The sequence below is a fragment of the Peromyscus maniculatus genome, chromosome X (genome assembly GCF_049852395.1).
Source record: "Peromyscus maniculatus bairdii isolate BWxNUB_F1_BW_parent chromosome X, HU_Pman_BW_mat_3.1, whole genome shotgun sequence".
Classification (NCBI taxonomy): Eukaryota; Metazoa; Chordata; class Mammalia; order Rodentia; family Cricetidae; genus Peromyscus; species Peromyscus maniculatus.
In genome coordinates this window covers 109,844,642-109,872,338 of record NC_134875.1, presented here as the reverse complement: position 1 = coordinate 109,872,338, position 27,697 = coordinate 109,844,642, and the positions used below count along the sequence as shown (strand labels likewise).

At 39.5% G+C, this 27,697-nt stretch overlaps 1 protein-coding gene across 1 annotated transcript in view; it reads left to right on the top strand.

Moving 5' to 3' along the window:
* The first annotated feature begins 1,431 nt into the window (after positions 1 to 1,431).
* The window catches only part of Phex (phosphate regulating endopeptidase X-linked), a 199,435-nt gene continuing 173,169 nt past the window's right edge, over positions 1,432 to 27,697 (top strand). Inside the window, exons 1-3 of the mRNA XM_006973251.4 lie at positions 1,432 to 2,354; positions 7,236 to 7,304; positions 14,145 to 14,306. Of these exons, the coding sequence (XP_006973313.1) occupies positions 2,237 to 2,354; positions 7,236 to 7,304; positions 14,145 to 14,306 (349 nt within the window). The 5' untranslated portion in view covers positions 1,432 to 2,236. The remainder of the gene's footprint in view (positions 2,355 to 7,235; positions 7,305 to 14,144; positions 14,307 to 27,697) is intronic.

Genomic DNA, 27,697 nt, shown 5'->3' with positions numbered 1-27,697 from the left:
ATTACTTAGATGTTGATTTGTTCAAGAATGAAGTCCGTTCTGCAAATGATGTATGCATGGAACTTGGGGGCAACTCCCAAATTTTTCTCACTTCTGGGGATTCACCAGTCTAAGGCAGGTCAAGGCTATTCCACCTGGCAACCCACAGTCATCATTCCAAATCAGTCAGGACCCTTGAGGTTCAAGGAGATTGTGGGGAGAAAGAAAGACGCAAGTAGATCTCTCGTCATCCTTGGGTGACTGTTTTCTCTCCCCTGTGTACAGGGAGCATTGTCAGCTGCTAATAAGAAGTGTCTCACAGTGATCCCATGTCACCATCTTTCCATGTCTAGTCCTGTGCCACCTGAGGCTGTGCTTTCATCTTAGAGTTGCAAATGTATTTGCTGTCATGTGCATTTGTTTGCTGTGAGATTAAAACAAAAAGGGCTCAGCCCACCTTAAGTACCATTATCACTGGAGTATTTAGAAGCCCCGCCCCCTTATGAGGAAGTGATGGGACTGGTTCCTGAAGCTGCTTTTTAACTAGCAGTGAGTCATTTTCCTTGCTTTTCTCTTCTCTTTCACTAGTAGGCCAGGAACTGTTGTTGCTGGGGCTATAACACTGGAAATCACAGACACTGTCCTTGATCTCACAAAGCTCACATTCCTCAGATGTATTATGGAACCAAGAACATTCTTGGGGAAAATCCATCAGCAATGAAGTAATGTCGACAGCCAATGAGTACAGAAGGGCTCCAGCATTATGATGTTAGCTTGCTCAAATCCTGCCTGAGTTTGGGGTGCCATGAAACAAGCAGAAAGTAAGGTTACGATGTGTTATGGAATACATTTTTAGACCTGGGTGAATCCCAAGCTGTGGGATTAAGGCCTGACCTAGCCTAGCTAGATAGGTGCATGAACATACAGTCATGTTGTACCTCCTTCATTGACATCTGCTGAATTCTGTGTCACTGCCAAAGCTATGTGAATAAACTGTATTTTTCTGGTTTACAGATGTTCCTGAGTCTTCCTCCTACACTTCCATCATCTTATGACCTTTGGCTGGACAGGAATGGGTGAGTAGTAATTCACTGTGCTGCAAATTAGTGATATCTGTATCATTAAGTAATAAATCCAAATCATTTAAATGGTATTGAAATGTCCATCGCCCTTCCCCGTGAAGAAAGCAGCTTTTCATAATTTGAATTTGATCATGATCAAAGACTGTGATTAATCAATCTTTCTAGTGGAACCAAATAAGTCTTGAATTCATTTTGGGGAAGCTGCTGAAATAAACACTATGGAAACACAAAACCATACTAACTAGCCAGTGGCTGTCTGGGAGGAACTAGAGAGCAAAATGCATGGGTGCCGTGCTCGTCAAAACACACAGGAGAAAAAAAAATCTTTTACTTTATCTTTTGTGGCTGCTAATCAGCTTAATTCATATACTTAACTGTCTTTTGAACAATTCTTAGCACCACAAAAAGTACTCTTTCTCTTCCTTAAAAAAATAAATAAATAAAAAGCTCTAGTCCAAACCAAGAGCCTCTGTAGGTTGTCTTAATTGCTACTTTGCACTGCAGTGGACTTGGACTGATTTTTGGCACATGCTATCGTACACAAAGTTCCTAAAATAAAATGCTCCAGGATATCCTAGGAACTCTTAGAAGGCTTTAAAAGGGGACTAGCACGCTGAAAGAGTAACTTTTGAGGACGACAGTTCAGACGAGGAGAATGACTGTCGTGGCAGAATTACGTGACTAACTGAGATCTTGAGTTGGATGCAGACTGTCCTCGACACCTAACTTATCATGGTTAGGGGGAGGTGGAGAATTCAGTTTTGATAAAGACAATTTTTCCCTCCCCAAGTGACTATACATTTAAATAGCTAAAACATCTGTGCAGCAACCTAGTAAAACATGTATACTCGGAACGCTTGAGCAAAAAGCCTGCCAAACAATCGCTTGAGAGGGACTTTGCTGAGAGAGAGCACCAAGATAAAGCAACTGCTGTTTGTTTTGTCTAGTCAAGGGAGAGCCAAGGCAACCAATATTTTGAGTTTCTTTTATTTCATTTGTGAAAGATTATTTGAGAAAGGGTGTCGAGGGGGAAGTTTCCTGACAGGAATTTTTAAAGCTGTCTATTAGCAGACGAGCAGGAGAGTCTTGGATGTCAACGCCTGACAAACTCTTGAGACCAGCTACCAAACCACGAAAAGTGATTTTCTTTCTGAGTCTTCCCTCCAGCCCTTCCGATGGAAGCAGAAACAGGGAGCACCATGGAGACTGGAAAGAGGACCAACCGAGGCATTCGAATTGCACTGGCCCTGTTCATTGGTTGCACCCTGGTGTTGGGCACGGCGCTCTTTCTAGGTAAGTGGAACTCCAGAGGCCAGGGGAACTAGGCATCTATGGAGAAACTTTCTAATTCTTTATTCTAGAAACCCTTGTCATAATGCAGGCTGTTTGCTTATGTTAAGAAATAGAGATGCACTGTTAGTTTCAGTCAGATATGTCAATGAAAAAGGAGGCTTTCCTTTAGTACCAAATATATAGTCCAGGAGGCAAAGTGCATGAGAAAGTGGTTTGGAATGGCTGGTGGATTCGATTGCACCAAGGGGCGAAAATCATGTCTTATATTTCACAAATTGAGTGTTTATGAATTCATAGTTAGGTACTTGCATTTGTTTTGTGAGAGAACAACCGTACTGGAATTTCTTTTTGTTTGACTTTTGTCCATGTTTGTTTGAACAAGTTACGAAGTTCAATTTACAAAAGATAAATCAGTCCTTAAATGGGATTCTTCGAGTCTTTCTAAATCCAGTGATTTTGATAGATGCAAAATGATTAACTCCACCTTTCTAATAGATTTAAAAATGAATGTGAAGGAAAGCAGAGGTTTTCCTCTTAAGATTTGAAAGGCATTGTGATTCAATTACTTTAATAACTCCTGTGAGAATGATGTACTCAGAATGTGTAGACAAAAGCATATTCCTAGGGGGAAAAAGGATGAAATCTGTTAGAAAGGGACAGGGTATGCTCAAAAGTATAAGCTTTCTAAACCCCTGACTATTTTCCTTTGCAAATTTTTTCTTATATAACTCGTAGTATTTCACTGGCTTGAAGGTCACCTAGAAACAAGCCCTATACTTAAGAGATTCTAGGTGTACTTTGAAATGCGGCAAGCCTGGAAACATTCCTTGGCATATGCAGGATGCATGAGGCCATGTTTATTTTGGCAAGAGAAAACCAGTAATTAACTTTCAAAAGAGTTAGGCTTGTGTGGTTGAGAACCCTGCTAAAACGAGCAAACCACCTTTCCATGTTTTCTATGGCTGAAGATTTAGGAAATTAGATCAGCATATTGCTTTCTGGTGAAGCTAGACCTCCTCCTCTTGTGACTGAATTTGTGGCTCTTAAAAACTGTTGTGAGGTTTCTCCAAAGTTGGCTTTAGACGATCAACTTCCTGAAATTTAAAACCGGAGGAGAAATTTTATGGACATGCCAAGGAATTACACAGGACATGGGAAGTGATTAAGGGGCTAGGTTTACACATACTCGCAGACTTACAAATCCAAGTGGTCATCATGTAAATCAAAATGTGTGCGGCTTTCAGTGCTGTTAATAGCGTTTTGCAACTTTTTTCAATTCTACTCTTAGGATCATTACACTTGGAGACCATAGTATTCTAGAAGATGGTCAGTTATAGAAAATTCTTGTTTCTTTTGAGAAAATAATTTTTTTGACACAAGCACTAAAGATTTTAGGTAAAGTAAACTTTACTAAATCAAGCACTGCTTTTATGGAGGAGGCCTGGTTAGGAAAGATAACTTCCTACTATGTCTAGTAACCTGGCCCTCACTTTGAATGTTTTGGAGAATGTCTAATGATGACTGATAATAAATAGGACCAGCTAAGGGTGTGGTTTCATTCTACTTTTGCTATTCTGTATGGTCTTCTAACCGGCAGCATCAGCATCACCTGAGAGCTTGAGCTCTACCCCCAGATCTACTGACTCATAGTCGGTATTTTCACATGACACCAGAGGATTCATTTGCATGTGCAAGTTTGGGAAACATTGTTTCAGAGGGCATCTATCTGAGGGTCCACATTCAGGAATGTGTATATATATATATATGAGCAGGTTCTCACTATGTATCCCTGTCTGGTCTGGAACTTACTTTATGAATATCACAACTTCCTGTGATATTCCTGCCTCTACCTCCCAAGTGCTGGGATTATAAGCCTGTACCACCATGCCCACCTAGGAACCTTTATATTTTTGTTAACTATTTCAGTACAGTGCTCCCACCCAACTTTCTTCACAATTTGCCCCCAGGCACCCGTAATCTGCATCTTGCTTGCTAAATGCCTGCAAAACAATGTTCTTGGTGACAACATTCTAGTTAGGATCTTCCCGTGAAGGTGCTTCCTTGTTGACTTCTCAGCATGTGCTCTGCCTGTCCTAGTTCAGTCATATGTCTGCAATGTCTAGCATCCTACCTTACCGGTAGCTCCTTTGGCTTTGTCGTCTACAGAAAGAGTGGTTGCCAGTGGTCTGAGGTAGTTTCAGAGAACCTCGGGGGCTTTAAAATATCGAGTCTAGCAATAGACCCACAAACAATGTCTTTCAAGTGTTCTTTTCTTCTTCCCTTCCGCTTCCTCCCTGCAATCTGTTTCTCAGATGCAGTGGTCTGCAAGCTTTTCCTGTCAAGACCAGATGATAGTAAAGAGTTTTGGCTCCACTGCCATACATTCCTTGTTGCAGGACTATGTTTCATTGTATCACTAAAGCATCCACAGACAAAATGTGCACAAGTGGGAGCCAGGAAGATATGCTTTCTGGATACTGAAGCTTGAATTTCATGTACTTTTCATATATCATAAAATATGGTCCTTCACTGGATTCCCCCCAACTATCAACAATATGAAGGTCTTTCACAGAAATAGCAGCAGGAAGTGGCCTCAGTCTGGTTTGTGGGCTCCAGTTGGTACTTGGGTGATGATGACCTCAGCTGTGTGGTCTTTCTCATGCTTTCTGTTTTGTTTTTCGGTGGTGGGGGTGGAAATCAGGACATTGCACATGTATTGTAAGTATTCTATCACTGAGCCATGTTACTGGCCTCACTCTTACACTCTTGATCTGTGGATGTCTCCATTGCATCTTGGAAAGTTCTAAACTGAGAAGCTAAAATGCTGCTTGACTTTTTTTCAAGCTTCTAACCAGTAAAAAGTAATGTTTCATTGTTTTATAGTTAAAATAATTTCTATTTCATTCATTTCTGTTTCATTCATTTTCTTTATTTGGGCTTGCTGATCCTTGTCTGTTTTCAGGACTTTAATCCATGTGGATATAATGTTCTCTTTTGAGGCATAGGGTCTCTGTCTGTGTCCCAACTAATTATTGAAAGCCTTCCTTATATACACTGACAGGTAAAAAGACCTGATATTACTTTGAATTCCTTACATGTCTGTGTCAATAATTATTTCTTTTTAATGAAAGAAATAAGGCTAGTTTGGATGGCTTTGAGACAGCTTCTCATGTAGCTCAGGCTGGCTTGGCAGTTGCAAAGTAGCAAAGGTTGTCCTTGAATCTCCAATTTTTCCACCTCTTCCTCCAAAGTTTTGAGAAAGAATAACCTTTTAGCCATTTCATAATATTTAAAAATAAAGCTACCACGAAGAAGGTATTATCCAGGACCAGGTGGCAGTGGCACACACCTTTAATCCCAGCACTTGGGAGGCAGAGCCAGGTGGATCTCTATGAGTTCGAGGCCAGCCTGGCCTACAGATCGAGCTCCAGGACAGGCACCAAAACTACATGGAGAAACCCTGTCTCAAAAAAAAAAGTAAAGTTTATATTACCATTATAAAAATACCATCTGCTCATTAAAGAACATTTGGTAAATACGTAAAAATTGAGTAGAAAGAAGAACTCCCCATGGTTCCACCATCAAGGTACATTGGAATGTCCCAGACTGATCTTTATGTGTTTATATATTTTTACCTATTTTTTTCTTGCAAAAAAAATCAAAACACTCTTTTTAGGTTATAAAACTTCTTTTGAAAATAGGCCTGAGTGATTCTGTAGGCAGGTTTCTTGAATATATAATGTAACACAGATAAAAGGCTGTTTGGAGGATGGGAGCAGAGAAAAGAACAAAGACAAAGCAGGCTCCTCTTAGGATGTGGCTTCATAAAGAATAAGACATGCCACACAGGCAGGTGATCTGCAGGGCTGCATCTCAAGCAGAGACATACGCACTCTTAGACTTCTTGATTGCGCTTCTCAGCCCCCATGGTCCATTTCTTCATGGCCATATCTTCAAAGATTCCTTGTTTTTACTCACAGAGCACAGTAATAATGAATGCCTCCCTCAAAACTTCTCCAGCTATGGAGGAAAAACACATTATTCCAAAAGGTTTTAGATTTTAGTCTCACATTTGCTAATGTCCAGATCCTACCTGGAGTTCAAAAACAGCACATTCTTCTGTGCTTTTGCAAAAACACTCATGTCCAACCTGTGCCTGTATCCTGTATGCAGCCAAAGACAGCTATGAATGTAGCCCAACACAAAATCTTAACTTACTGAAAACACTATGAGATTAAAAACATGCTTTTATTTTGTGACATCATTGCATGGCTCTTAAGCATGAACTTTGTAGAAGACATTGTCATGTCAAAGGACTGGAAATTCCTCATAGGTTATTGTCAGTTGGGAAAATTAAACATTGGTGAAAACTTTCAATTGTACAGGAATTTGTGTGTGTGTGTGTGTGTGTGTGTGTGTGTGTGTGTGTGTGTATCCACAACAGAGCCTGCTCAGTTTGTGAGAGGCTCTGGGTTCAATCTCTGCCAACCAAATCAAAAGCACACATGATGGTTATGCTTCATCCTTAGAATTTCTGTACCAGTGGATTTGGAGTAAGAATGTGCACTCTAGCAAGCTTCCAGGTGCTGCTGTGGTCCTGGTGACCAGAATCCTCAACACAGCTCTAGTTTTACCCACTCAACCCACACCTCCCTCATACGATAGGAATGAATTTTAGAACAACCATGAGTCCTAACAAAGTTGTTTACATATTCATCAAAGTGCTTCCTTGGTTTTGAGCCAACTTGATTTTTGACTACCGTGTCAATCAATACTGAGAAGCATGAACTGATAGCAAATGTCTTGCATATATACCCAACTGCATTTTACTCGATGGTGGTCTGCTACAAGTCAATCATTTATTTTGGTCTGTTTTTCCAGTGAGTCAAGGTCTCCTAAGCTTCCAAGCTAAACAGGAGTACTGCCTGAAGCCAGAGTGCATAGAAGCCGGTAAGTCTGTTTTCCACCTTGTGTGAAGTTATAATTTTGGTACCTTGGGGAGTGGAAGAAAAAACAGGTAGTATTTTTAGTATTCTGTTTGCTTGAGGTTGACCAAATACAAAATGCAATTTTGAAGACATTTTGAGTTTACTTTTAAGGTTTGGTGTGAAGTAGTGGAGCTTAGGTTTCCTGTTTTCTTTGCAAAAGCCGAGCTGTACGATATTTCAACCCTCATGATAAGGAACTCAGGAAAGGGCTTGCAAAGCAGGGCATCCTCTCTTAAATCACACAGAGACCGCGGGCCTCCTATGGCTCTCCTGGACAGATTCCTCTTTGTCTTAAGCAGACTTTGTGTATCTTCTGGGTTAGTGGGTGTGGCCTGTTTGATTCTAAGCAGGGACACTGCAAATCTCTGCTTCTGCTGGAATCCCCTTGGATATATCTGTTCTGCGATGTGTGCTGAACTTCCAAGGAGGTGACAAGACCATGTATCAGTGAGGACACCAAGGCAAAGATTCATGCTTAAAGTTGCCTTTGTTGTGACACAGCTAGTAAATCCTGCTTGCATCCCCATGATTATGAAGAAGCCAAATCCCTGCCTCCAACTCCCACCCCCAGTTCTGCAAGGGGCAGGACCCTAGGGCATTTTCCAAAGAGGAAGTCATAGGACACTTAAACATGTGGACTTTTCCTCTTGACCGGAGGAGAAGAGATTAATGAGTGAATTCACCAAATAGTTACTCATGCCAGGGACTGAGTTAGGTTTTGGTTTATATATGGTTAGGCTTATATATAAAATAGGTAGAGGGAGAAAAAAAGTAAAACACATAAACACACACACACACACACACACACACACACACACACACAAAGGAGTCTGGGGATGTAGTTCAATTGGTAGAGTAGTTGCCTATCATTCATGAAGCTCTGAGTTCAATCCTCAGCACACATAAATTGAACATGGTGATACATGGCTGTAATCCCAGTATTTTGAATGTAGAGGCAGGAGGATCAAGAGTTCAAGGCCACCCATGGCTACTTAGTAAGTTGGAGGCCAGTGTATGTTACATGCGACCCTGTCTCAAAACAACAACAAAACAAAGGAAAACCAAAATCAAAATCCGTAGAAGGCACACAGTGCACAAAAATGAACAGAAAATTAAAATATCAAAACAGACTCATGTGCTAATACGTGATAGGATGGCCAGATTGAAGGTTCTGGGTGTAGGATCTTCAAAAGGACCTTGAATAATTAAATTAAAAGAAGGGGAGTTAAAAGAAGGGAAATGACGGGTGTGAAGACTGAGGCAAGGACTTTCCTGTGGGGAAAAGGTCACATAGAGGAATGGGCTTGAAGAATGGTAGGGACTTCTGGGTGAAGGGCACAGTGCAGGGGGAAGGGTTTTGTACATGACCTAGATGCCATGGGTTTGGCTTTTTCTATAATATGCTCAAGAGTTTCTTGAAGGTTTTATGAGAAAACATGTGAGCACTTAATTAAGATCATGGCAGCCAGCTGTGGTGGTACATGCCCATGGTCCTAGTACTTGGGGGATGAAACCAGCCAGGATTAGTTACCTAGTGAGTTCAAGGCCAGCATAGAGATGCATGATATCAAAGTAGGGACAACTGTCTTTCTGTAGAGAACTTGACTTTGGGGAGAAATGCAGGGAAAAATTCAGAAAGGAGATTATAGCCAGCAGGCCAGGTGAGAGAAGATGTTGCCTTGAATATGAGATGGAGATTGCAGATCTAGGAGCTGGGAGGCTTGCTCAAGGCATTGTGGTAGTGATGGGGTTGAAATATATTGTAGAAAAAGGCAGGGATTTAGAGTGATGCTTAGATGTTAAGCAGTGACATTAATTGAGATGGAAAGACTTAGGTGAAAGAATTCATAAACTGCTGGTTGTGGTGGTGCACACCTTTAACTCAGGACTCAGGAGGTAGAGACAGGTGGTTCACTGAGTTCAAGGCCAGCCTGATCTATATAGCTAATTCCAGGAGAGCCAGAGCTACATAATGAGGGTCTCTCTCTCTCTCTCTCTCTCTCTCTCTCTCTCTCTCTCTCTCTCTCTCTCTCTCTCTCTCTCTCTCTCTCTCACACACACACACACACACACACACACACACACACAGGTCAACCTCTGTCTTCCGCTACCAGTTTGTGCTTCTTAGTATTGACATGGCAATAAAAACCATGTTGGCTCAAAATCAAGGAAGCATTTTGATGTCTATGTAAACAGCCTTGCAAGGACTCATGATTGTTCTGAGATTCATTCCTCTCATATGGGGGAGGAGTGGGTTGAGTGAGTAAAGCTGAAGCTTTGTTAATGAGAGTCTGGTCACAGGGCTGCAGCAGCACTCTGGGATTGCTATATTAAGTCCATTTTTTGCCCCATTCTTGAGTGACCAGTAATTTTTTTCAACCAAGCAATGTGCTAAAAGATTCACACTTGCCATTTCCTAAAAATCTCATAAGAACTCTATGAAGTTGACGCCCCTAGATGAGAGAATGTAGGTTTCTCAAGGCAGACTTTTTCAGGGTCACATCATGAGTTAGGGGCAGAGCTAGGCTTAAAGTCCATATCTGGCTCCCCTCCTTCCTTCCCTTTGCACCAAGCCAAGTAACTCTTTTTTCATGACACTAGATTGACTTGAGGGTCTAGTGACTAGACAGCCCTTTCAGCTTCTTAGCACTGTCCCTGGAAAGGGGATGTTTTCCCCTTTGGAATGTTGTGCATTTCCCATGCCCTTTCCTGTTCCTAACTTGAGCAGTTGGCTGGGAGTCTTAGCAAGTGGAGAGAGTATTTAATGGAGTAAGGTGAGGGACCAGGTGCTACAATCAGATGACAGGTTTCACATTTCATGTTACTTGGTACTTTAGCTGTGGGAGAGTTCTTGCAGATGTGAGAAATTAAAACATTCAAGCCATAAGTGTTCAATTTTAGTTTAGACAACTTTAAGGATGGAAGGCCACTTACTTCATGAATCTTATTACAAATCATAGTAACACCAGACTAAAATGGACAGAGTGATGTTTTGTGATGTCACCTTCTGCCATCTAGTGTGTTTTGCCTTGATGTCCTGTTTTTAATTTTCACATTAGTAAATGGCTTCCTGATGTTAGGAAAATACTATTTTTTTTTTTGTTTCTTTAGTGGAAGCACCAAGGCCTCAGCCCTCTTTAGTACAGTATGAGCTTCAGTATGTTCTGGGATCTGTGGAATAGCTGTTGAATACACATGCCAAGAGAACTGAAGCCAAGCCTGGCTTTATGCAAGGGCTTGTGTTAGGGTGGGAAAGGGCACAGGTGCTAGTGGTGAAAGGCCCGTGGAGGCAAATGTCTGACCCACTTCTGTCCCTTTTCTGAGCAAGTGGCCGTCATTTCTGAGATGCCTCCTCTCTACAACTTTCCACTTTTTTTTCTTGTCTCCTTGATCTCTTGTACTAACTCCTCTTTGGCAATGAAAAGTGTAGAAAGGCTATGGAAAAACAATAGATGCATGGGTTTGCTAATGCTAATGAGTAAGTGTAGATAGGCTGGCTTGGGTTTAAAATGTACACAGTCTAGATACATGATCTGGGTTAAATATATGATCATCTTGAGCTGCAGTCTCTTTACCTGTGAAATGGGACTAGATTTTTGAACTTTCATGTGAGTTGTGAAAATCAAAAAAAATAAAAACTGTAATAGTACCCTTGCACCAAAACCTTCCGTCTCTGAAAGCAATGTAATCCCAATTTGTAACATCAAACCTGATCTCAGTTCCTTTGGCAAAACTAGCTCTGTGAGCAAACGTAACTAATGTGAAGCCATTTTAGACTTTTATTCCACTCATGAAAGTATGCACTTATTTTCTGTAGGAATATTAATGTGTTTGCTTCAGTGGTACCAATCTAGCCATTGCTGAACTGTTAGATTACTTGTGGCTATATATGTTGTATTTCTTTTGCAAAATTTGAAAATCTGCCAGCTCTGGCAATCTAGCATCAATTTTAGATGACTGTTTATAGCATTTTTTTTTGTTGTTTTTTTCAAGACAGAGTTTCTTTGTGTAGTTTTGGTGCCTGTCCTGGATCTCCCTCTGTAGACTCACTGAGATCCACCTGGCTCTGCCTCCGGAGTGCTGGGATTACTGCCCTGCTGTGTTTATAGAATTATATTACCAAAATGCTTAGGTATATGTTCTGGGTTTAGTTATCTATGTATATACAAACTCATTTGAGAAAGTGCCTCCATCAGATGGCCTATAGGCAAGTCTGTGGAAGCATTTTCTTGATTAACGATTGATGTGGGAGGGTCCCAACGCATTGTGTGCAGTGCTACCCCTGGGCAGGTTTAAGAAAGATGGCTGAACAAGAGCCGGAGGAACAAGCCAGGGAGCAGCATTCCTCTGTGGTTTCTGCTTCAGTTCCTGCCTCGGCTTTTTCTGATGATGGACTGTGTAACCTCTAAGGCAAATAAACCCTTTCTTCCAAAAGTTGCTTTTGGTCATGGTGTTTTACCACAGCAATAGAAACCTAACTAAGACAATTATTGAGCTATTGCATAGTGTTGCTGCCATTCCAACCCAAGCAGCCTCACTCTAGAGTTTGTGAACAGACTTTACTGCTCAAGAAGGGTTTAGCATATAGTTCCGGGTGCAGAGGAAATGTTTAATGTGAGTGATATGATTATTTCATAGAAATATTAATATGTAAGCATTTATAAAACTCTTCTTTGAGCCCGAATTGAAGCTAACACCTCTGAGGGCACACATGGAGGAATGCTTCTACCTGTACCATATAGACCAGTGGGAGTCTGGCGAACAAGTAACCTCATGGGCAACACTTGAGAGTGAGGCAGCTTGTGCTTTCACAGCTTTCCCTCATAATCATATATTTTTTTTTTTTATTAAAACAAGATTCTCAGTTTTCTCCATGGAGCTAGTAGAAGAATGGGGTTTTGGTGTCTTGACAACTATGGTCCCTTGCAATTTGAAGTCCCAGTTCCCCACAGAAAGGGCAGCCCTGCTCTTAACTGTGAATAGTGAATGATGAATTGCAAGGCAGCGGGAAGAGTTTTCTCGCTTCACGGGCTGCTTTCCAAAGTCAGTGTGAGTGATGTATTCTTTCACTTTTCTATCAGGGCCGAGGTCAGAGCTGAGCTTGCAGTTTCCCTCAGTACCTGTGAGAAAACCCAAGGAGATGGAGAAGAGGCATTTAAGAGCTGGGGGCAGGGGGAGCTTGGGAAGGGAGCCAGAAAGCAGTGAGCTTATGTGAGTCAAAGGGCGTGCGAGAGCTCCCCATGTGACTGTAAATATTGTGTGGGACTGAGACTTGTGTGATCCACGTCCCGGAGGTGTTACATAGCAGCTTCCATCTGTGGCAGCACAGAATGACTACAGCTAGAAGCCAGGAGTACGATTTTTGCGTGCCCTAGCACTTTGGAATATTAAAGAGTAATGATCAAATAGTAGCAGTAAGCAAAAGTGAAGGTAGACAATGGAAGTAGTTCTGAAAAGAAAAACGAAAAAAGTTAAACTAACTTGAACTTTATCATACTTTTGAATCAAGTTTTTTTTCCCACTTGTTTATTTTGAAGATAGTGGTTGAAAATGGTGAGGATTAGAAGTCTATGGTGAGTCATGTCTATAATCCTAGCACTGAGGAGGTGGAGACAGGAGAATCATGGTGAGTTAGAGACCAGCCTGGTTTACACATCAAGTTCTAGGCCAGCTAGGATTAAATAGTGAAACCCTGTCCAAAAACACAAAAATGAAACAAAAAATTAGGGTGTTTGTCTATTCATTTCAATGACTCCAAACAGCGGTTTGCCTTTTTCATAAGAAAGATAAGTAGAGAAACATCTAAGCTTATTTTTTAACCCAGAGGAACTGCCCACATAACCAAAACATACATCTCTAAATTTATGTAGATTGTACTGGGGTGAGCTATTCATTCATTCTTATTTAGCTGAAAACTCATTGGATTTTCTATTATTTCAAGTAGAAATGTATTCTGGCATTAATTAAGGTATGAAAATTGTTCAGAGTGTCATCCTTCCAATGTCATTAAAATATTGGCAGTCTTTAAAAAACCACTTGGCATACATCTTTGCAGCCAGCAATTGTGTTGCAGCTGGAAGATGGTTAAAGATGAGTATTAGGAATATTGGAACCTACTCTTTTTTCATTTTGTAATATTTTTTTAAAGCTCATAGATGTAGCCAAGTGTAGTGCCTCATACCTGTAATCCAAGGAGTTGGGAGGCTGACGCAGGAGAATGGCTATGAGGTTGAGGGCAGCCAGGATTTGAGTATGAAATTATATTTTTTCCCATGGCTTCTTATTTTCCAGGAAGATATCTTCAGAGGATGGTCCCTAGGCTCCATTTGAAGGGATTCAGTGGAGAGGGTACACAACTTCTTAGATACTTAGCTTGGAAAAATCACAAGAAGCCATTGCTACCACTTCTGTTGATCAAGAAAATGACAGAGCCCAGAGAATCCACTTGAAACTGGGCAAATGGACTTTAATGTTCCAGAGGAAGCATAGCCAGCTTAGATTGCAAGAGAATCTGTAGAATGGAAGAAAGGCCACCGAATGATCCACCTATATTCTAGTTCCATACCCCTAAAGTATTAGGGACAGTCTGACAAAACTAGGACCAGTAATTTTACCCAACTTCCTCCTGTACACTTTGAAGACAGTCCTTTTTGTGGTGAAGTTCATCCAGAGAGACATTTGAGGAGAATTGTTGAAGCCAGGGTTTGGAAACTGGTTGATATGAGAGTTTTTGTTTAATTTGTAAAAGAACTGCACAGCATCCAGTGCTTGTCATTAATCCTATGATTTTCTTTTTAAATAGCTGCTGCCATCATGAGCAAAATAAATCTTTCTGTGGATCCTTGTGAAAATTTCTTCCGGTTTGCTTGTGATGGCTGGATAAACAATAACCCAATTCCTGAAGATATGCCAAGCTATGGGGTTTATCCTTGGCTGAGACACAATGTTGATCTCAAGTTGAAGGGTAAGTTTTTACTAGAGTTTGGTGGTACTCTTTCCAGAGTAATATTTGACAAGAAAAATAGTTCAGTATTTGAATTTGGACTATCCAGTTTTAAAACTATACTAAATTCATTTCCAAAAATTTATTTTAGTAGAAGATAGAAAGTTTTCTGAATTTCAGTTTCCTTGATTTTCTTAACACAAGCCCATTGTGGGTTGTTAGTTTTTTGCTCGATAAGGCAATGGTAACTTCTATTGCAGGACGTTAAATAGCACTCAATAGAATTTGAGAGCACAGAGGTACTTAATGGCAGTATGCTATATGAAGAAATGTATTTGTCTACTGTGTTCAAGGTAAAGCTCTTTTCTTACTGTCTTCTAGATTTTCATGGCTTACAGAATGTACTTCACACCTCATCATCTTTTGACATTAGTTTTGAGAACTCTGGATGACCCATGATTGTCATATTGTTCCTGTTATCTTCCAAGTTAGCTTTCAGGGCACTTGCTTTTCTCCCATGACCCCTGGGCAATGACAAGCTCACACACACATACTCACATGTGAGCACACACATTTGCATGTGTGCTTATGTACCCCTGCCAAAAGTTGGAAACGTCTGTTGCTGGACAAGATTGTGTTTGCATTGAGTCTAATTTTTGTATTAAGCTATTGGAGCAAGTTATTTAAGGAGAGAAGTAGGAATTACCTTATTAAAACTAAATAAGGTAATTATTTTTAGAAGAGAAAAATAATATTTTTCCTCTTTTTGATAACTGTGAAGTATGTTGTGTAACTTGCATTCAGTAACACAAAGAATTTTGAGGACCTAAGAACAATTATATTTCTTTCCCATCTCTATTGTTCCAAGATTTTAAGTGCATGGGTATTAAATATGCACCATTTTGTATATTTTATATAATGTGAAACTATTGGCAAAATAATTAGAAACCTATTTTAATTATGAGGAAATTATATTTTCACAAATAGATGTAAATCACATAAGCTTACATTTTTTTTAAACTGGGAGGCTTAAATTTAGTCTTGATAAATTATGAATGAGAGTTTTGAAGAACATCAGGGGTTTCCTCTAACGTGACAGATGAGATTCCTGTGCTGTGGAACCATAAATAAACCTTGAGCAGTGAATTCTTAGACTAATACTTATTTCTCTGTAAGATAGTTGAAAATTTCTTTCTTTTATTTTATGTATATGGGTGTTTTGCCTGAATGCATGTATGTGCACCACATGGTTTCCTGGTGTCTGCAGAAGTCAGAAGAGGGCAATTGATTTCCTAGAACTCCCATTGAGGATGCTGGTGAGGCACCTTGTGGGTGCGGTGAATCGACCCCTGGTCTTCTGCAAGAGTAGCAAGTGCACCCGGGTGGTGGTGGCGCACGCCTTTAATCCCAGCACTTGGGAGGCAGAGACAGGTGGATCTCTGTGAGTTCGAGGCCCACCTGGGCTACAGAGTGAGTTCCAGGAAAGGCACAAAGCTACACAGAGAAACCCTGTGTTGAACCCCCCCTCCCCCCAAAAAAAGAGTAGCAAGTGTTCTTAATCACTAGTTATCTTTTCAGCCCCTCTCTCTGAGATATTAATTTATGTTGGTTCTTCATCTGCCATCATTGGCGATTTCTTATTTCCCTTCTCTTTTCTTTCTTGGAAGACAGATGAGTGTACACACATATGCACATACTCATGCATGCAGGACTACCATTGAATAAGAAAACATTGAGAATTCTGGATAGATATTCCTTTTATGTTAGCGGTGTCTTAATAAAAAATTATAATTAGCATTGGTGTGATTTGTTTGAGGACACTGTCTATATCAGTGGTTCTCACCTTCCTAATGCTGTGACCCTTTAATACAGTTCCTCATGTTGTGGTGATTCCCAACCATACAATTATTTTCGTTGCTACTTCATAACTGTAATTTTGCTAGTGCTATGAATTGTAGTGTAAATATTTCTGGAGCTAGAGATTTGCCCAAGTGGTCTCTACCTACAAGTTGAGAACCACTGGTGTATGAGCTGCTTCAGAATTGATAGAACCGAGAGCAAATTGTTGAACAAAGCATAGCTACTCTGCTCATTTCTCTTAAATAAATGAAAATCTTGATTTTTTTCCTCATGTGTATATGTAGTGTGTGTGCTTATGTGTTTGCATGTGTAGGGGTACAAGTGTGTGTGTGTGTGTGTGTGTGTGTGTGTGTGTGTGTGTGTGTGTGTAGGTCCAAGTTTGACAATGTGAGTCTAACTTGATCACTCTCCACCCTATTCATTGAAGCCAGAGCTTGCCATTAAGTCTGCCTGGCCGGGCTAACTAGTTTGATCCAGTGGGGATTCTCTCTCTCCACCCTCTGAGGGCTGGAATTACAGGAGAGCTGTCATACTCACTGAGGGTTGGTGTGAATTCTGGGCATCTGAACTCCTGTCCTTATGCTTGCTTGCCAAGTGCTTTAATCACCGAGCCATCTCCTCACCTCCAAAACCTGTGTTTTTATTTAGCTGAGTTAAAGAAAGTAGAACGTTTTCCATAAGTCTACCTTTAGACACAATTGCTAATAAAACAATTGTACACACACACACACACACACACACACACACACACACACACACACACACACGTATTGCAAGTTTTGTTCCTTATATGCATCTATATGCAAAACTTCTTAGGCATACGGTATCTTTTAAAAATTAGCTGATATCATGCATGTAATTGGAACTTGTTGATAAATAAGACGTGGATAACATAAATAAATAACATAGTAGTAGATAGCCTTGTGTACACATCTCTGTGTTCTTATCTAACTGTATCTTTGGAATAAATCTCCAAAAATGAAATTGTTGCATGGAAAGTATTTATAATTAAGTTTTGACTCATATACTCAAATCACCCTTTGGAAGGTTTACTTCTAGGCTTTTATATTTTCTTGATGTTTGAAATAACTATTTTCTATCTCCTCTTCCCCTCTCCTGCTATCTTCATACCCTCTACCCCCATACCCCTGCCCCGTGTGTGTGTGTGTGTGTGTGTGTGTGTGTGTGTGTGTGTGTGTATGTGATGGAAAGTAGAGTCTCAGCAAACTGTGACTAATGAGCCCTATGCAGCCCACTTTCCTGTTCTTGTGAACATGGTTTTACTGGAACACAGCCATCTTTATCAGGTACTCATAGTCAATGGCTGCCTTTGTGCCACCGTGGTAAAGTTGTGTAGTTGTCAGAGAAACCGTATAGCTAGCACAGCCTGCAATATTTACTCTCTGATATTTATGGATGAAGACCGACAATTCTCCTTTTTTATTTTTTGAAGATTTTTTTAAAATTTATTTTTATTTTATGTGCATTAGGGTTTTTGCCATGGGTGTTGGGTCCCATGGAACTGGAATCACAGACAGCCTTGAGCTGCCATGTGGGTGCTAGGAATTGAACCTGGGTCCTCTGGAAGAGCAGCAGTGCTCCCAACCACTGAGCCATCCCTCTAGCCCAAACATTATCTTTCTTCCTTTTTTTTTTTTTTTTTTTTTTTTTTGGTTTTTCGAAACAGCGTTTCTCTGTGTAGCTTTGCACCTTTTTGTAGACCAGGCTGGCCTCGAACTCACAGAGATCTGCCTGCCTCTGCCTCCCAAGTGCTGGGATTAAAGGTGTGCGCCACCACCGCCTGGCAATTCTTCTTTGTAAGCAACTTATTTTTTATAATTTATTTATTTCTTTTTATGTTATGTGCATCAGTGTTTTGCCTGCATGTATGTCTATGTGAGGATGTTGGATCTTGGAGTTACAGACAGTTCTTGTGAGCTGCCATGTGGGTGCTGAGTATTGAACCTGGGTCCTCTGGGAAAGCAGTCAGTGCTCTTAACTGCTGAGCCACCTCTCCAACCCTTATAACTTATAACTCTTGATAACAAAAGCAAGCTTTGTTATATTTATACTAGATTTGATTAGGGTTGTCAATAGATTTTTTTGGTAGTTTCTCTGAGAATTTTAGATAGTTAATCATAAAGTTGAGAAAGATTTATACAGTTTCCTCCCTCCCTCCCTGCTTCTCTTGTTTAGAATCTTCAGTATGGTGTTGACTAAAATCAGTGATAATAGGTATATATTTTCTTATTCCTACCTTGTGTAGTAGTGGATCTACTTTGCATCACCTGACATGTGTGTATATGTATATTCTTTTTCTGATAGTTATACTAGTATTTCATTTACTGTTTCCTAGTGTACAAAAGGGCCTGCTCCAGGAAAATGACTTTTTGCCATTTAACAAGACTGTCTTTAACCTTCTTTAGATTTCCTCATGCTGAACTAAACTCATAATTTTGAAATAAATCTTACCTATGAATGCTTCATTTTTAAAGCATGGCTAGAATTCAGTCAATTAGTACTTTGTTTCCTGTATTTGTGTCTGTGCTTATGATTCATATGTTTCTATGTCTTTTTATATGGTAGTTTTGTCTAATTCAGTTACAAAGATTGTGTTTGCCTTGTAAAACAAGTAGCAGGCTTCTTATGTATTTCTAAGTTCTGGAAAAGTCAATTCAAATTCTCCTGTGACAAGTACTGTAATTGGCAAATGTATAAAGTGATCACGGGACTTGTGTTCTTCATTGTAAGCCATTCAGAATATGAGGATTTTAAGCCTAAAGGGTAGGATTTGCATCCTGGCTTCCTTTCATTTACCCTCTGTGTCACCTTGGGACAATACCAATCTCTTTTTAGCTCAGTTTTCTCATCTTTAAAATGGTACAAACCCACCAGCATAGAGGATTTAGTATGGACTGAAGAAGATGATTGATAGAAATTATTCAACTTCAGCTTTTGGCAAGCCCTCAACAAATATTTATGTTTTGCATCTCTGATTTATTTAAAAGGTAGTTTAAGGTTCATGAAATAATATCTACCAAATGTTTTAAGTTTTGTGCTGGCTTATCCTTTATAAATATCATGTGATTTTGAAAATGTTGACTACTGTCAAGGTGTTTTTCCTCATCTTTGATAAAAACAATGTCCAAAAATAAAGCCCAATATCGCCAGCCAAAAGAATACCATTTTCTTATGGCTGATAGAGAACACAAAGATTCGGCTGTCCAATTTGTGAAATAAAATGGATCTGACAGACCTAGCTGATGAAAAATTGCCCTCTATTGAAGGCAGCAACTTGGCTTTGTGAATTTTTCCCTTAAATGAAATATATGTCTCAGATTTCTACTTAGAAAATAAGTTTATTTCTTGCTGTCTCCAAGAAGCAAGATTGTTTTGTGGGGAGGGAAAGACTGAATGTGGTGATGTGGTTGCCTAAAATTTCTTTACTATAACTCTTCCCAGTATGTTTTCATGTGACTTTAAAGATGGAATTCCATGTATCGTTTATGCCTGAGCAGACAGAAATGGAGCTAACGAGTGCCTCTAAAATATGAGGCAATGAATGAGCTGGATCACTTGTGTCAGGCAGAAGACAGATGACTCAAGGTTAGGCCAGATAATCTTTATTATGGTTTAGCTATCTTGGCCAATATCTTGTGAAGAAACACAGTGTATTATTTTCAAACACAACTGTAGCAGAGCAACAAGATGAAATTGAGACTACATGTGCATGTTCAGATAACAATGATTGCGAGACTGTAGTGTAGGTCAATTATTTACTTGTAAGTACCTATGGCCTTTATTATCTTGCCTTTTTCATGAGTGATCCTAGCCAAATAATCTTTTATAGGTAATAGAAACTGGAGAGCTCCAGCTAAGCCTCCTAATGAGAAGATTCAGATTGTTGAAGACATGGTGGTGAAATGTATCATTTTCATTAGGCCACGTGCATAGAATAATGATGTATCAACTTGAGCCTTGACTTCATTAGTTTGTTGAAATGACATCAGACTGGTGAAAATGGGGATAGGATGGGAAAGTATTAAGAATAAACCATCTATTGTATGGGCTTTTGTAGGTAGAGTTTTTCTGTGTCCAAGAAGCTGCTCCCAAATAACCACAGAGACTTAATATAAATTATAAATGCTTGGCTGATAGCTCAGGCTCATTACTAACTGGCTCTTACAACTTAAATTAACCCATTTCTATTAATCTATGTATTGTACCTCAGACTTATTACTAACTAGCGCTTACAAGTTAAGTTAGCCATTTCTATTATTCTATGTATTACCACATGGCTGTGGCTTTACCTGTTCTCTAGCATGTCTTGCTCTCTCTTTGTCTCCTGGCAACTCCTCTGACTCCACCCTTCTTCTTCCCAGAATTCTGTTTGGTTGTCCCACCTATAATTCCTGCCTGGTTACCAGCCAGTCAGTTCTTTATTAATCAATGAGAGTAATATATATTCACAGTGTACAGAAGGATTATTCCACCACAGACTTTCTGTTCTCTTTCTTTGTTTCTTTTTTCCTTCCTTTCTTTCTTTTTTGAGGCAATGTCTCACTTTGTAGCCTAGGTCAGACTGGACCTTACTGCATAGTCCAGGGTGAACTCAGTCTTGGCAGTTTTCCTAATGAAAACGCAGCCCTAATTATTTTAAATGAGTCTCCTGTATAAATTGGGTATATATTCAGAGAAGATTCCAATTGTTTTAGACCACAGACTGCCTGGTTATTCATGTCCCTGTCTTATATGTACAAACGGTGCTGCATCGAGTACTCTTGAAATGTAAAATGAGTTAATTTTACTTGAAAAGTTATTTTTGTCTTTTATTTTTCTTCTTCATGCATCATTTGCAGTTTTTGCGTATAGCATGTTGGGGGAAAACTTTTCTAAAATTTTTAGAGTTGCGTGAGATACAGAAATTAATTTCTTTCTGATTTCTGATAACTGCAGAAAATGTGAATGCATCTCTAGGATACATTGTTTTCTAAGCAGGAACATGACCTAAAGAGGCCATAGAATGGCTATTGGTTGTAAAAGCTGGTGTTCTACTAATTGTGGCAGCTTGCTCCTATGCTTTTCTCCTTATGTATCTCTTTCTATCTCCAGTGTATGCCTTTGTGTTACTCTGTGTCATGGGGCAAGCTGGCCCCTTAGCCCTATAATAGGAATAAAGAAAAGCAACAAACAGCTAAGCATACTAAAACATTTTATTCTTGAGAACAGCAAGAAGGGAAACCATTTCTTTACTTGCTCTAAGTGTTCAGTTTGGGTGTGATCTATTATTCCCCTGTAGCTTTAACATAGCTCTTCTGCCATTAGTAGTTCATATAAACACATTGAATATGGTCAAGAGAAGAAGCTCCATTCACTTGGGAAAATACAAAGACTTCAAATAGATTGAACTGTGTAGTACTTTGGTTGTAGCAATACACATACATTGATAAATGCCTGTGATAGAATGAAAAGTAGAACTCACTTATGGAGAGAATGCCCTACTTTGTCTGGAAATCTCTCAATCAGGCACTCTAGCACAACTGTCTCAGTATACTTTCCCCAGTCATTTTTGCTGGATATTGTAACCGGCCAATTTGATGATGTTATTTTTGTTTGTTCTTTCAATTAGGCTAATCCAGTTGTTACTGCTGGATGTTTTCAAGATGCCTGATTTGATGATATTTTATTGCCTATTTAGTACTTTTATATATCTTCTACTTTCTATTTATTCTTTCCTTTTTTTAACTGTATACTTAATAAACTCATACATTCAGAACTGAAAGTATGGCTATTGTAGATGACTCTTGGTGTGGAAGAATTGCACTGACTAATTTATGTACTCAAGACTACTGAATATTCATTGGCATGAGTTGCTTTCAGTTACAAATAACAGAAACTCTAACTCTAACTGGCTTTAGAAGAAAATATGCTTACTCATGTGACCAAAAAGTGCAGTGATTTTTAGACTCCAGGTAAGAGTTGATTTAACAACTGAACCATGTCATTAAGGGACCATTCCTTGTTCTCTCTATTCTAAATATTTTATTGTGTGAAAATTAAACTTTCCATGAGGATAACTTAAGGGGGCACAATAATCTCTGTACTTCTTTATTTTCTATGCTAACACATCTCTTGTGGATGTTGTAAATAGGAAGGTATAAAATAATTAAAATACAGTCACAAAAATAAACAAAAAATCTGATTGCCATTAAAATAATCTTACAGCCCAACAGACTTAGAAAGAAGCATGACATAGTATATAACAGAATAGAGAGGTGTTCAGTAAGCATTTGTTGAAAGGAGAGAAGAAATGTTCCTTTTGTGTGCAGCTGGATGCATTGGTGGTCATGGATGGCTGAGTGAGGACAAGTGGAATTTTTCTTTTACTTCTCTTCTGTTCGTGGGGCCTTGCACACAGGCCCAGAAGAGTCCAGCAAACTGGAGTTTGTTTATGATAGGAGAAGAAGAGAAATTGTCTATCACTTTCCATTTAATTTCTTGGCCTTGGGCAGGCATGACAGGGAGGGACATGGACTGTTAGACAGACCTGGTTCCTTCCAAGATTCCTTTGTAGTATAATCTTATGCAAGCTACTGGTGAGTAAATTAAGAACTGGTAGTGTGAGACTCAGCTCTGGGCTCTGAAAGGAACTGAGACTGCCACTTGTAAACCACATGACCTTCAGGAAAGCTGCTTCTCTCTGAACCTTAATTACATATCTGATGATCCTGTTAGTGAATTCAATAAGATGCATGGAAATTCTTTTGCATAGGATTAAGTAAATGGAATCTATGATTATTGTTAGTTCCATAAGTATTAAAAGAACAATTTTTAAAAACCCTTAACACATAGTGAACACTGAAAACATAAAAGTAGCTTTCATGATTCTCAAATTTTAGCACTATTGAAAGGGAATACTGTGGTCTACAATTTCTTTAAATTCTTAGCATGAAGGAACTGATCCCAAGAGAGGCAAGCCTGAGAGGATACATGCCAGATTCGAGTATGTCTTAGCCTGCTTTGTGATGCTATAAGAGTATACCACAGATATGGTAATATGTATACAGTGGAAGTTTATTTATCACCTGTTTCTCCAGGTTGATGGAGCCTGCTATTGGCCTCTGGTGATAGCCTTCATACTATGTCATGACACGGGGAGTGGGCAAGCAAGCACATAAATCAGAGGGAAAGAGGAGTCATAATCCCAGACACCATTAATTGACTTAGGACAGCAGAACCCTTGTGGCCTAATCACCTTTTTTAAAAGGTCCCATGTTGGCAAGGTCATGTATGTTATTGGTAGAATACTTGCCTTACATGTTCTAGATCCTCTCTGGATGGTGTTTAATTTTTTCCCATTAATTTTCCCTTCTCTTTTTTTATCCCTTCATCTCTAAGGGATCCTTAACTCAGTTCCACAGGCCTCCAAGAAGACCACTGACATAATTCAAGGACTTGAATGAGAAAAAGTGAATATATACTTACACTCAACTCTGCTAGAACATGGCAGAGTTTGTGACTTTCATTTGTGGTTATTTTCTTAAGTTATTCCAGATATTGCAAGTAGACAGATGATGGTATCTGTTTGTATCACCATTTCAAATCGTATCAATTGTTAGAGCATGGGTTAGGTCTTGTCATTTAATGAGTTAATGAAGTTGCTGCTAGCTGTATACTGTGATTCACATTATAAAGCCTAAAGGGTTTTCTTAACTGTGTTTTGGAATACCTAGTTTCTTCTGTGAACCTATGTTTACAAAGCTTTCAGTAGGCCACTGTCTAGACTCTCTTGATAATGAGCACATTACAGGCAGTTAATGTGTGTTTCTGAGGATGTTTGATGAAACTGGACATTTGTGTTCAGAGGTTTGTGCCAACAGCAACTCTTGAACTGATGAGTTGCCCAGGCCAAGGAAGAAGTATATTTTCAGTTGAACTTACTAACTGCTGCCACATGTTGAATCCAGGAATTAAAGGTAAACTCCCAGCTCTAGATGGTAAAGCTTTTGTCATGATGTAGTTCAAAATATTTATGAATTGTACTGATGACAGAGAAAGCAGTACACTAAGTAGGATGTACATTCATAAGTAAAACAGTACATTATATAAGGGAGAACTAGCTTGTCCATTTTGAAGATGCGGACCGTTGGCTGAGCTTGATGTCATGGGTGAGGTGATTAAACATCTGGAGGTGCTTGTAGCCAGATTCCAAAGATAAGACTTATGACATTGTTGGAAGGAAAAGATAGGTAGGGAAGAGATGGCAGGAGTGAGATGGGAGAATGAAAATGTTGGAATCATTTTCCTTCCTTCCTTCCTTCCTTCCTTCCTTCCTTCCTTCCTTCCTTCCTTCCTTCCTTCCTTCCTTCCTTCCTTCCTTCCTTCCTTCTCTCTCTCTCTCTCTCTCTCTCTCTCTCTCTCTCTCTCTCTCTCTCTCTTCTCTCTTTCTTTTTTTAGATTTTTGACTTGAGACAGAGTGCTGAGGTTTCTGAGGAGTGGAACAACAGCCTCAGATGGAAAAAAAGAGTGGGAAGGCAGACAAGGGGGCTTTTGGTTGCGTAAGTATTCTAACACATTATGAAAAGTTTCCTGCGAACTTGAATATCGGAGGAGGAAGGAAACACTTTACTCTAGGAGATCATTGACTAAATTTAGGTTCTTTCAACTAAATACACGTTCTTTGGCATGGCTTATGACACAGGATATGTGTATCCTGAGAAAGAAAGCTGTGCATAGCCACAATGCCACCTCTTCACCTGCCCACACTCAGCTCCTGTTTTCCACGGTTAGTGTATACCACTGAATTATTCTTTACAGTTGCACTGAAGAGTTTGCATATTTTTGAAATACCACTTCCTGAAACAGGAAGACTATTTGGCAGGTGTAGAAAACCCCTGGCTGGCTTGGTGGTAACAGCTGGAAGGCATGCTCACATGATCTTGGACGGTTATAATTCCTGAAAGTCCTCTAAGCAGCCATGCGTTCCTGCTGTTCATTGCCAGAAACTGGGGTCATAATGGAATGAAATGTGGGATTGTTGGTGAGAATCTCCGAGTGCATCTAGACTTTATGGCAGAAGCAGAGAACTCAGATTTCCTTTGCTTTAGATTAGAAGGGCAATCTGTTATTTCTACAGTCTTCCTCTTGGTCTAGGTTAAGAGGGAGGCATGAGAACTAGTAAAATGATGGTTGTCTGCTCAAAAGTGCATGGTGGAAGCAAGTTGAAAATTTTCTACTTGTGTTTGTGGACTCTCTGAATAGCTGGAGTATGAGAAGTTTTCATTTGTGACTGAAGGTGGAGATAGGTCAGGCATCTTTCTAATGTGACAATCAATACATTGCACAGAGAAAGGCCTACCAGGGCCAGGAACTTCATAGAGATGGTATCATTTAGTAATACCCTTATTTCCATTTGTTAAACCATTTAAACTATGTTGGAGATGGTTCTGTGAGTTTTGTGATATGAGAACAACCCAAAGTGACTAGTCTATTAGTATGCTTTGCTAGTTGACATTGAAGAATGCTGAGAAACAGTCCTGCACATTTACTAATGTCTCTCAATTTACATTTCCCTACATTTTGCCCAAGTCCCTGGAATAATTTAAGAAAAGGCATTACCCACCCCATCCCCACTCTAAGCTTCACTTTGCATTGGATACACACCAGTGAAAGTATATTAAGATATAAAATTCTGCTCTGCTAATTGAGGTCAAAGGTGTTGCTTTCATTCTGGAACCTCTGAGCTGTGGAGAAGAAGTTGGCGGGTGAGAAGGGGGCGTTGAAAGCTGCAAGCCAAGCCATTGCCAGAATGAAACATATCTCACGGGGAATGAGTGGGAGGTTCTGGGTGAGGAAAAGAGGCAATTGTGGTTCCTGCTGAGGTCTGAAGGCTGCACAGCTCACTGTGTCTCAGAATTTTCATAAAGCTGTTCTTGCCAGCAGCCTTACACCCAGATCCGCACTTGGCCAAGTTTGTATTTCTGTCCCACAGACCTGGATGTGAAACCTGATATTCAGGAATTAAAGCCTCTCATCTCATGAGAAGGAGGAGGTTCAATTGTCCTTAAAATGCCTTTGGAGTCATATGGAATACCTTTTTATTTTTTTATATTGGTATCTTTATTTAAATCCAAACACAACTTTTGTATTCTTGATGTATTTGTTATCTCCCAGAATTAAAATACTGGTTCTTCTGAAGTGCTAACATTTTAGCTATGTGCTATATTGTTACGTTCTATTTATTTGACTTAAAATTAAGCCACTGAATGCACAAACACTGTGGTCTTCCATAGTCATCACAAAATTAACACCATACTTCATTGAATCAAAAGTATTGGCAACTGTAACATGTACCACTATTTATTATGTGCCAAGGTAAAGACTATTCAATGTGTTCTTACCCTTTGGGATTTCTATTTTATGTTCATGGACATTCTCTTAGAGTTACCTAGATGTTAATTTTTATCACACATTCTTCTTTTATATCCATTAAAAAGGAGACTGCAAAAAAACAAACAAACCCAAAATACCGCCCCCCCCAAACAAAACAAAACAAAACAAAACAAAACAAAACAAAACAAAAAAAAACCCACATTGATTCAGGCATTACTAAAACTTGTTTACAATGTCTTTTAGATTTTGAATCATCATCTTTGTTTTGCTACAAAACACCATCTTGCTCATGAAGAACAGTAGTGATTCAACATTTTTTTTTTAAATCATCCCCAGTCAGTTATCTCAGGAATTTTCCACCAACTTGGTCTTCTAGTATATGCAGTCAGCTTTCATTTCATTGTCAAGTTGTTCTGAAATCTTTCTGTGGACCTACTAAATGACAGCTTCCTGTCTCTGCACCCAGCTCATTTCAAGTATTGACTTTAATAGTAACTGTCATCACGATTGTGCCTAGTCAGGCAATGATAGCTATGTTTCAAATAAGCTATCGTAGTTTATTTGAAAACAAAGTCCAGCTTCAGAGATGATGCTATGGGAAAAAGTGTTCATTTTGGAATTGATGAAATATGATATATGAGTTACACACTTTTTATTTTTGCAGTAGTGGGGATTGAACCCAGCGATTCATGCATGCTAGGCAAGCACTGTCCCACTGTGAGGTAGAGTTTCACTAAGTTGTCTAGCTGAACTTGAACTGGATCTGTAGTCCATTCTGTCCTTGAACTTTCAATTAGCTGGGATTACAGACCTACACGGCCCAGCACGGTACCTGATTCAATCGATCTGAGAAGGAGCCTGAAAGTGAACAGTGCTGGCAAGTCGTGGATGCTGCCCACTCTGCTAGTATGAGTAGTGGTGTATTGAGTAGCTAGCTGGGCTTTAGTACATCAAATGAAACAGCCTGTCATGGAAAAATTCAGGATCTCTCCAGGGTGCGTGGGTGTTTGAATCTTTTCTTCCTTCATATCATTTAAATGAAAACCTGCATGTTTCAAATACCATTGTACTGTGTAAATACAAAGATTTTTTTTAGAGGATAAAAAAGAAAACAAGAAATTTTCTCTTTCTGAAAGATTTTTTCATTTCATTTTCTTTTG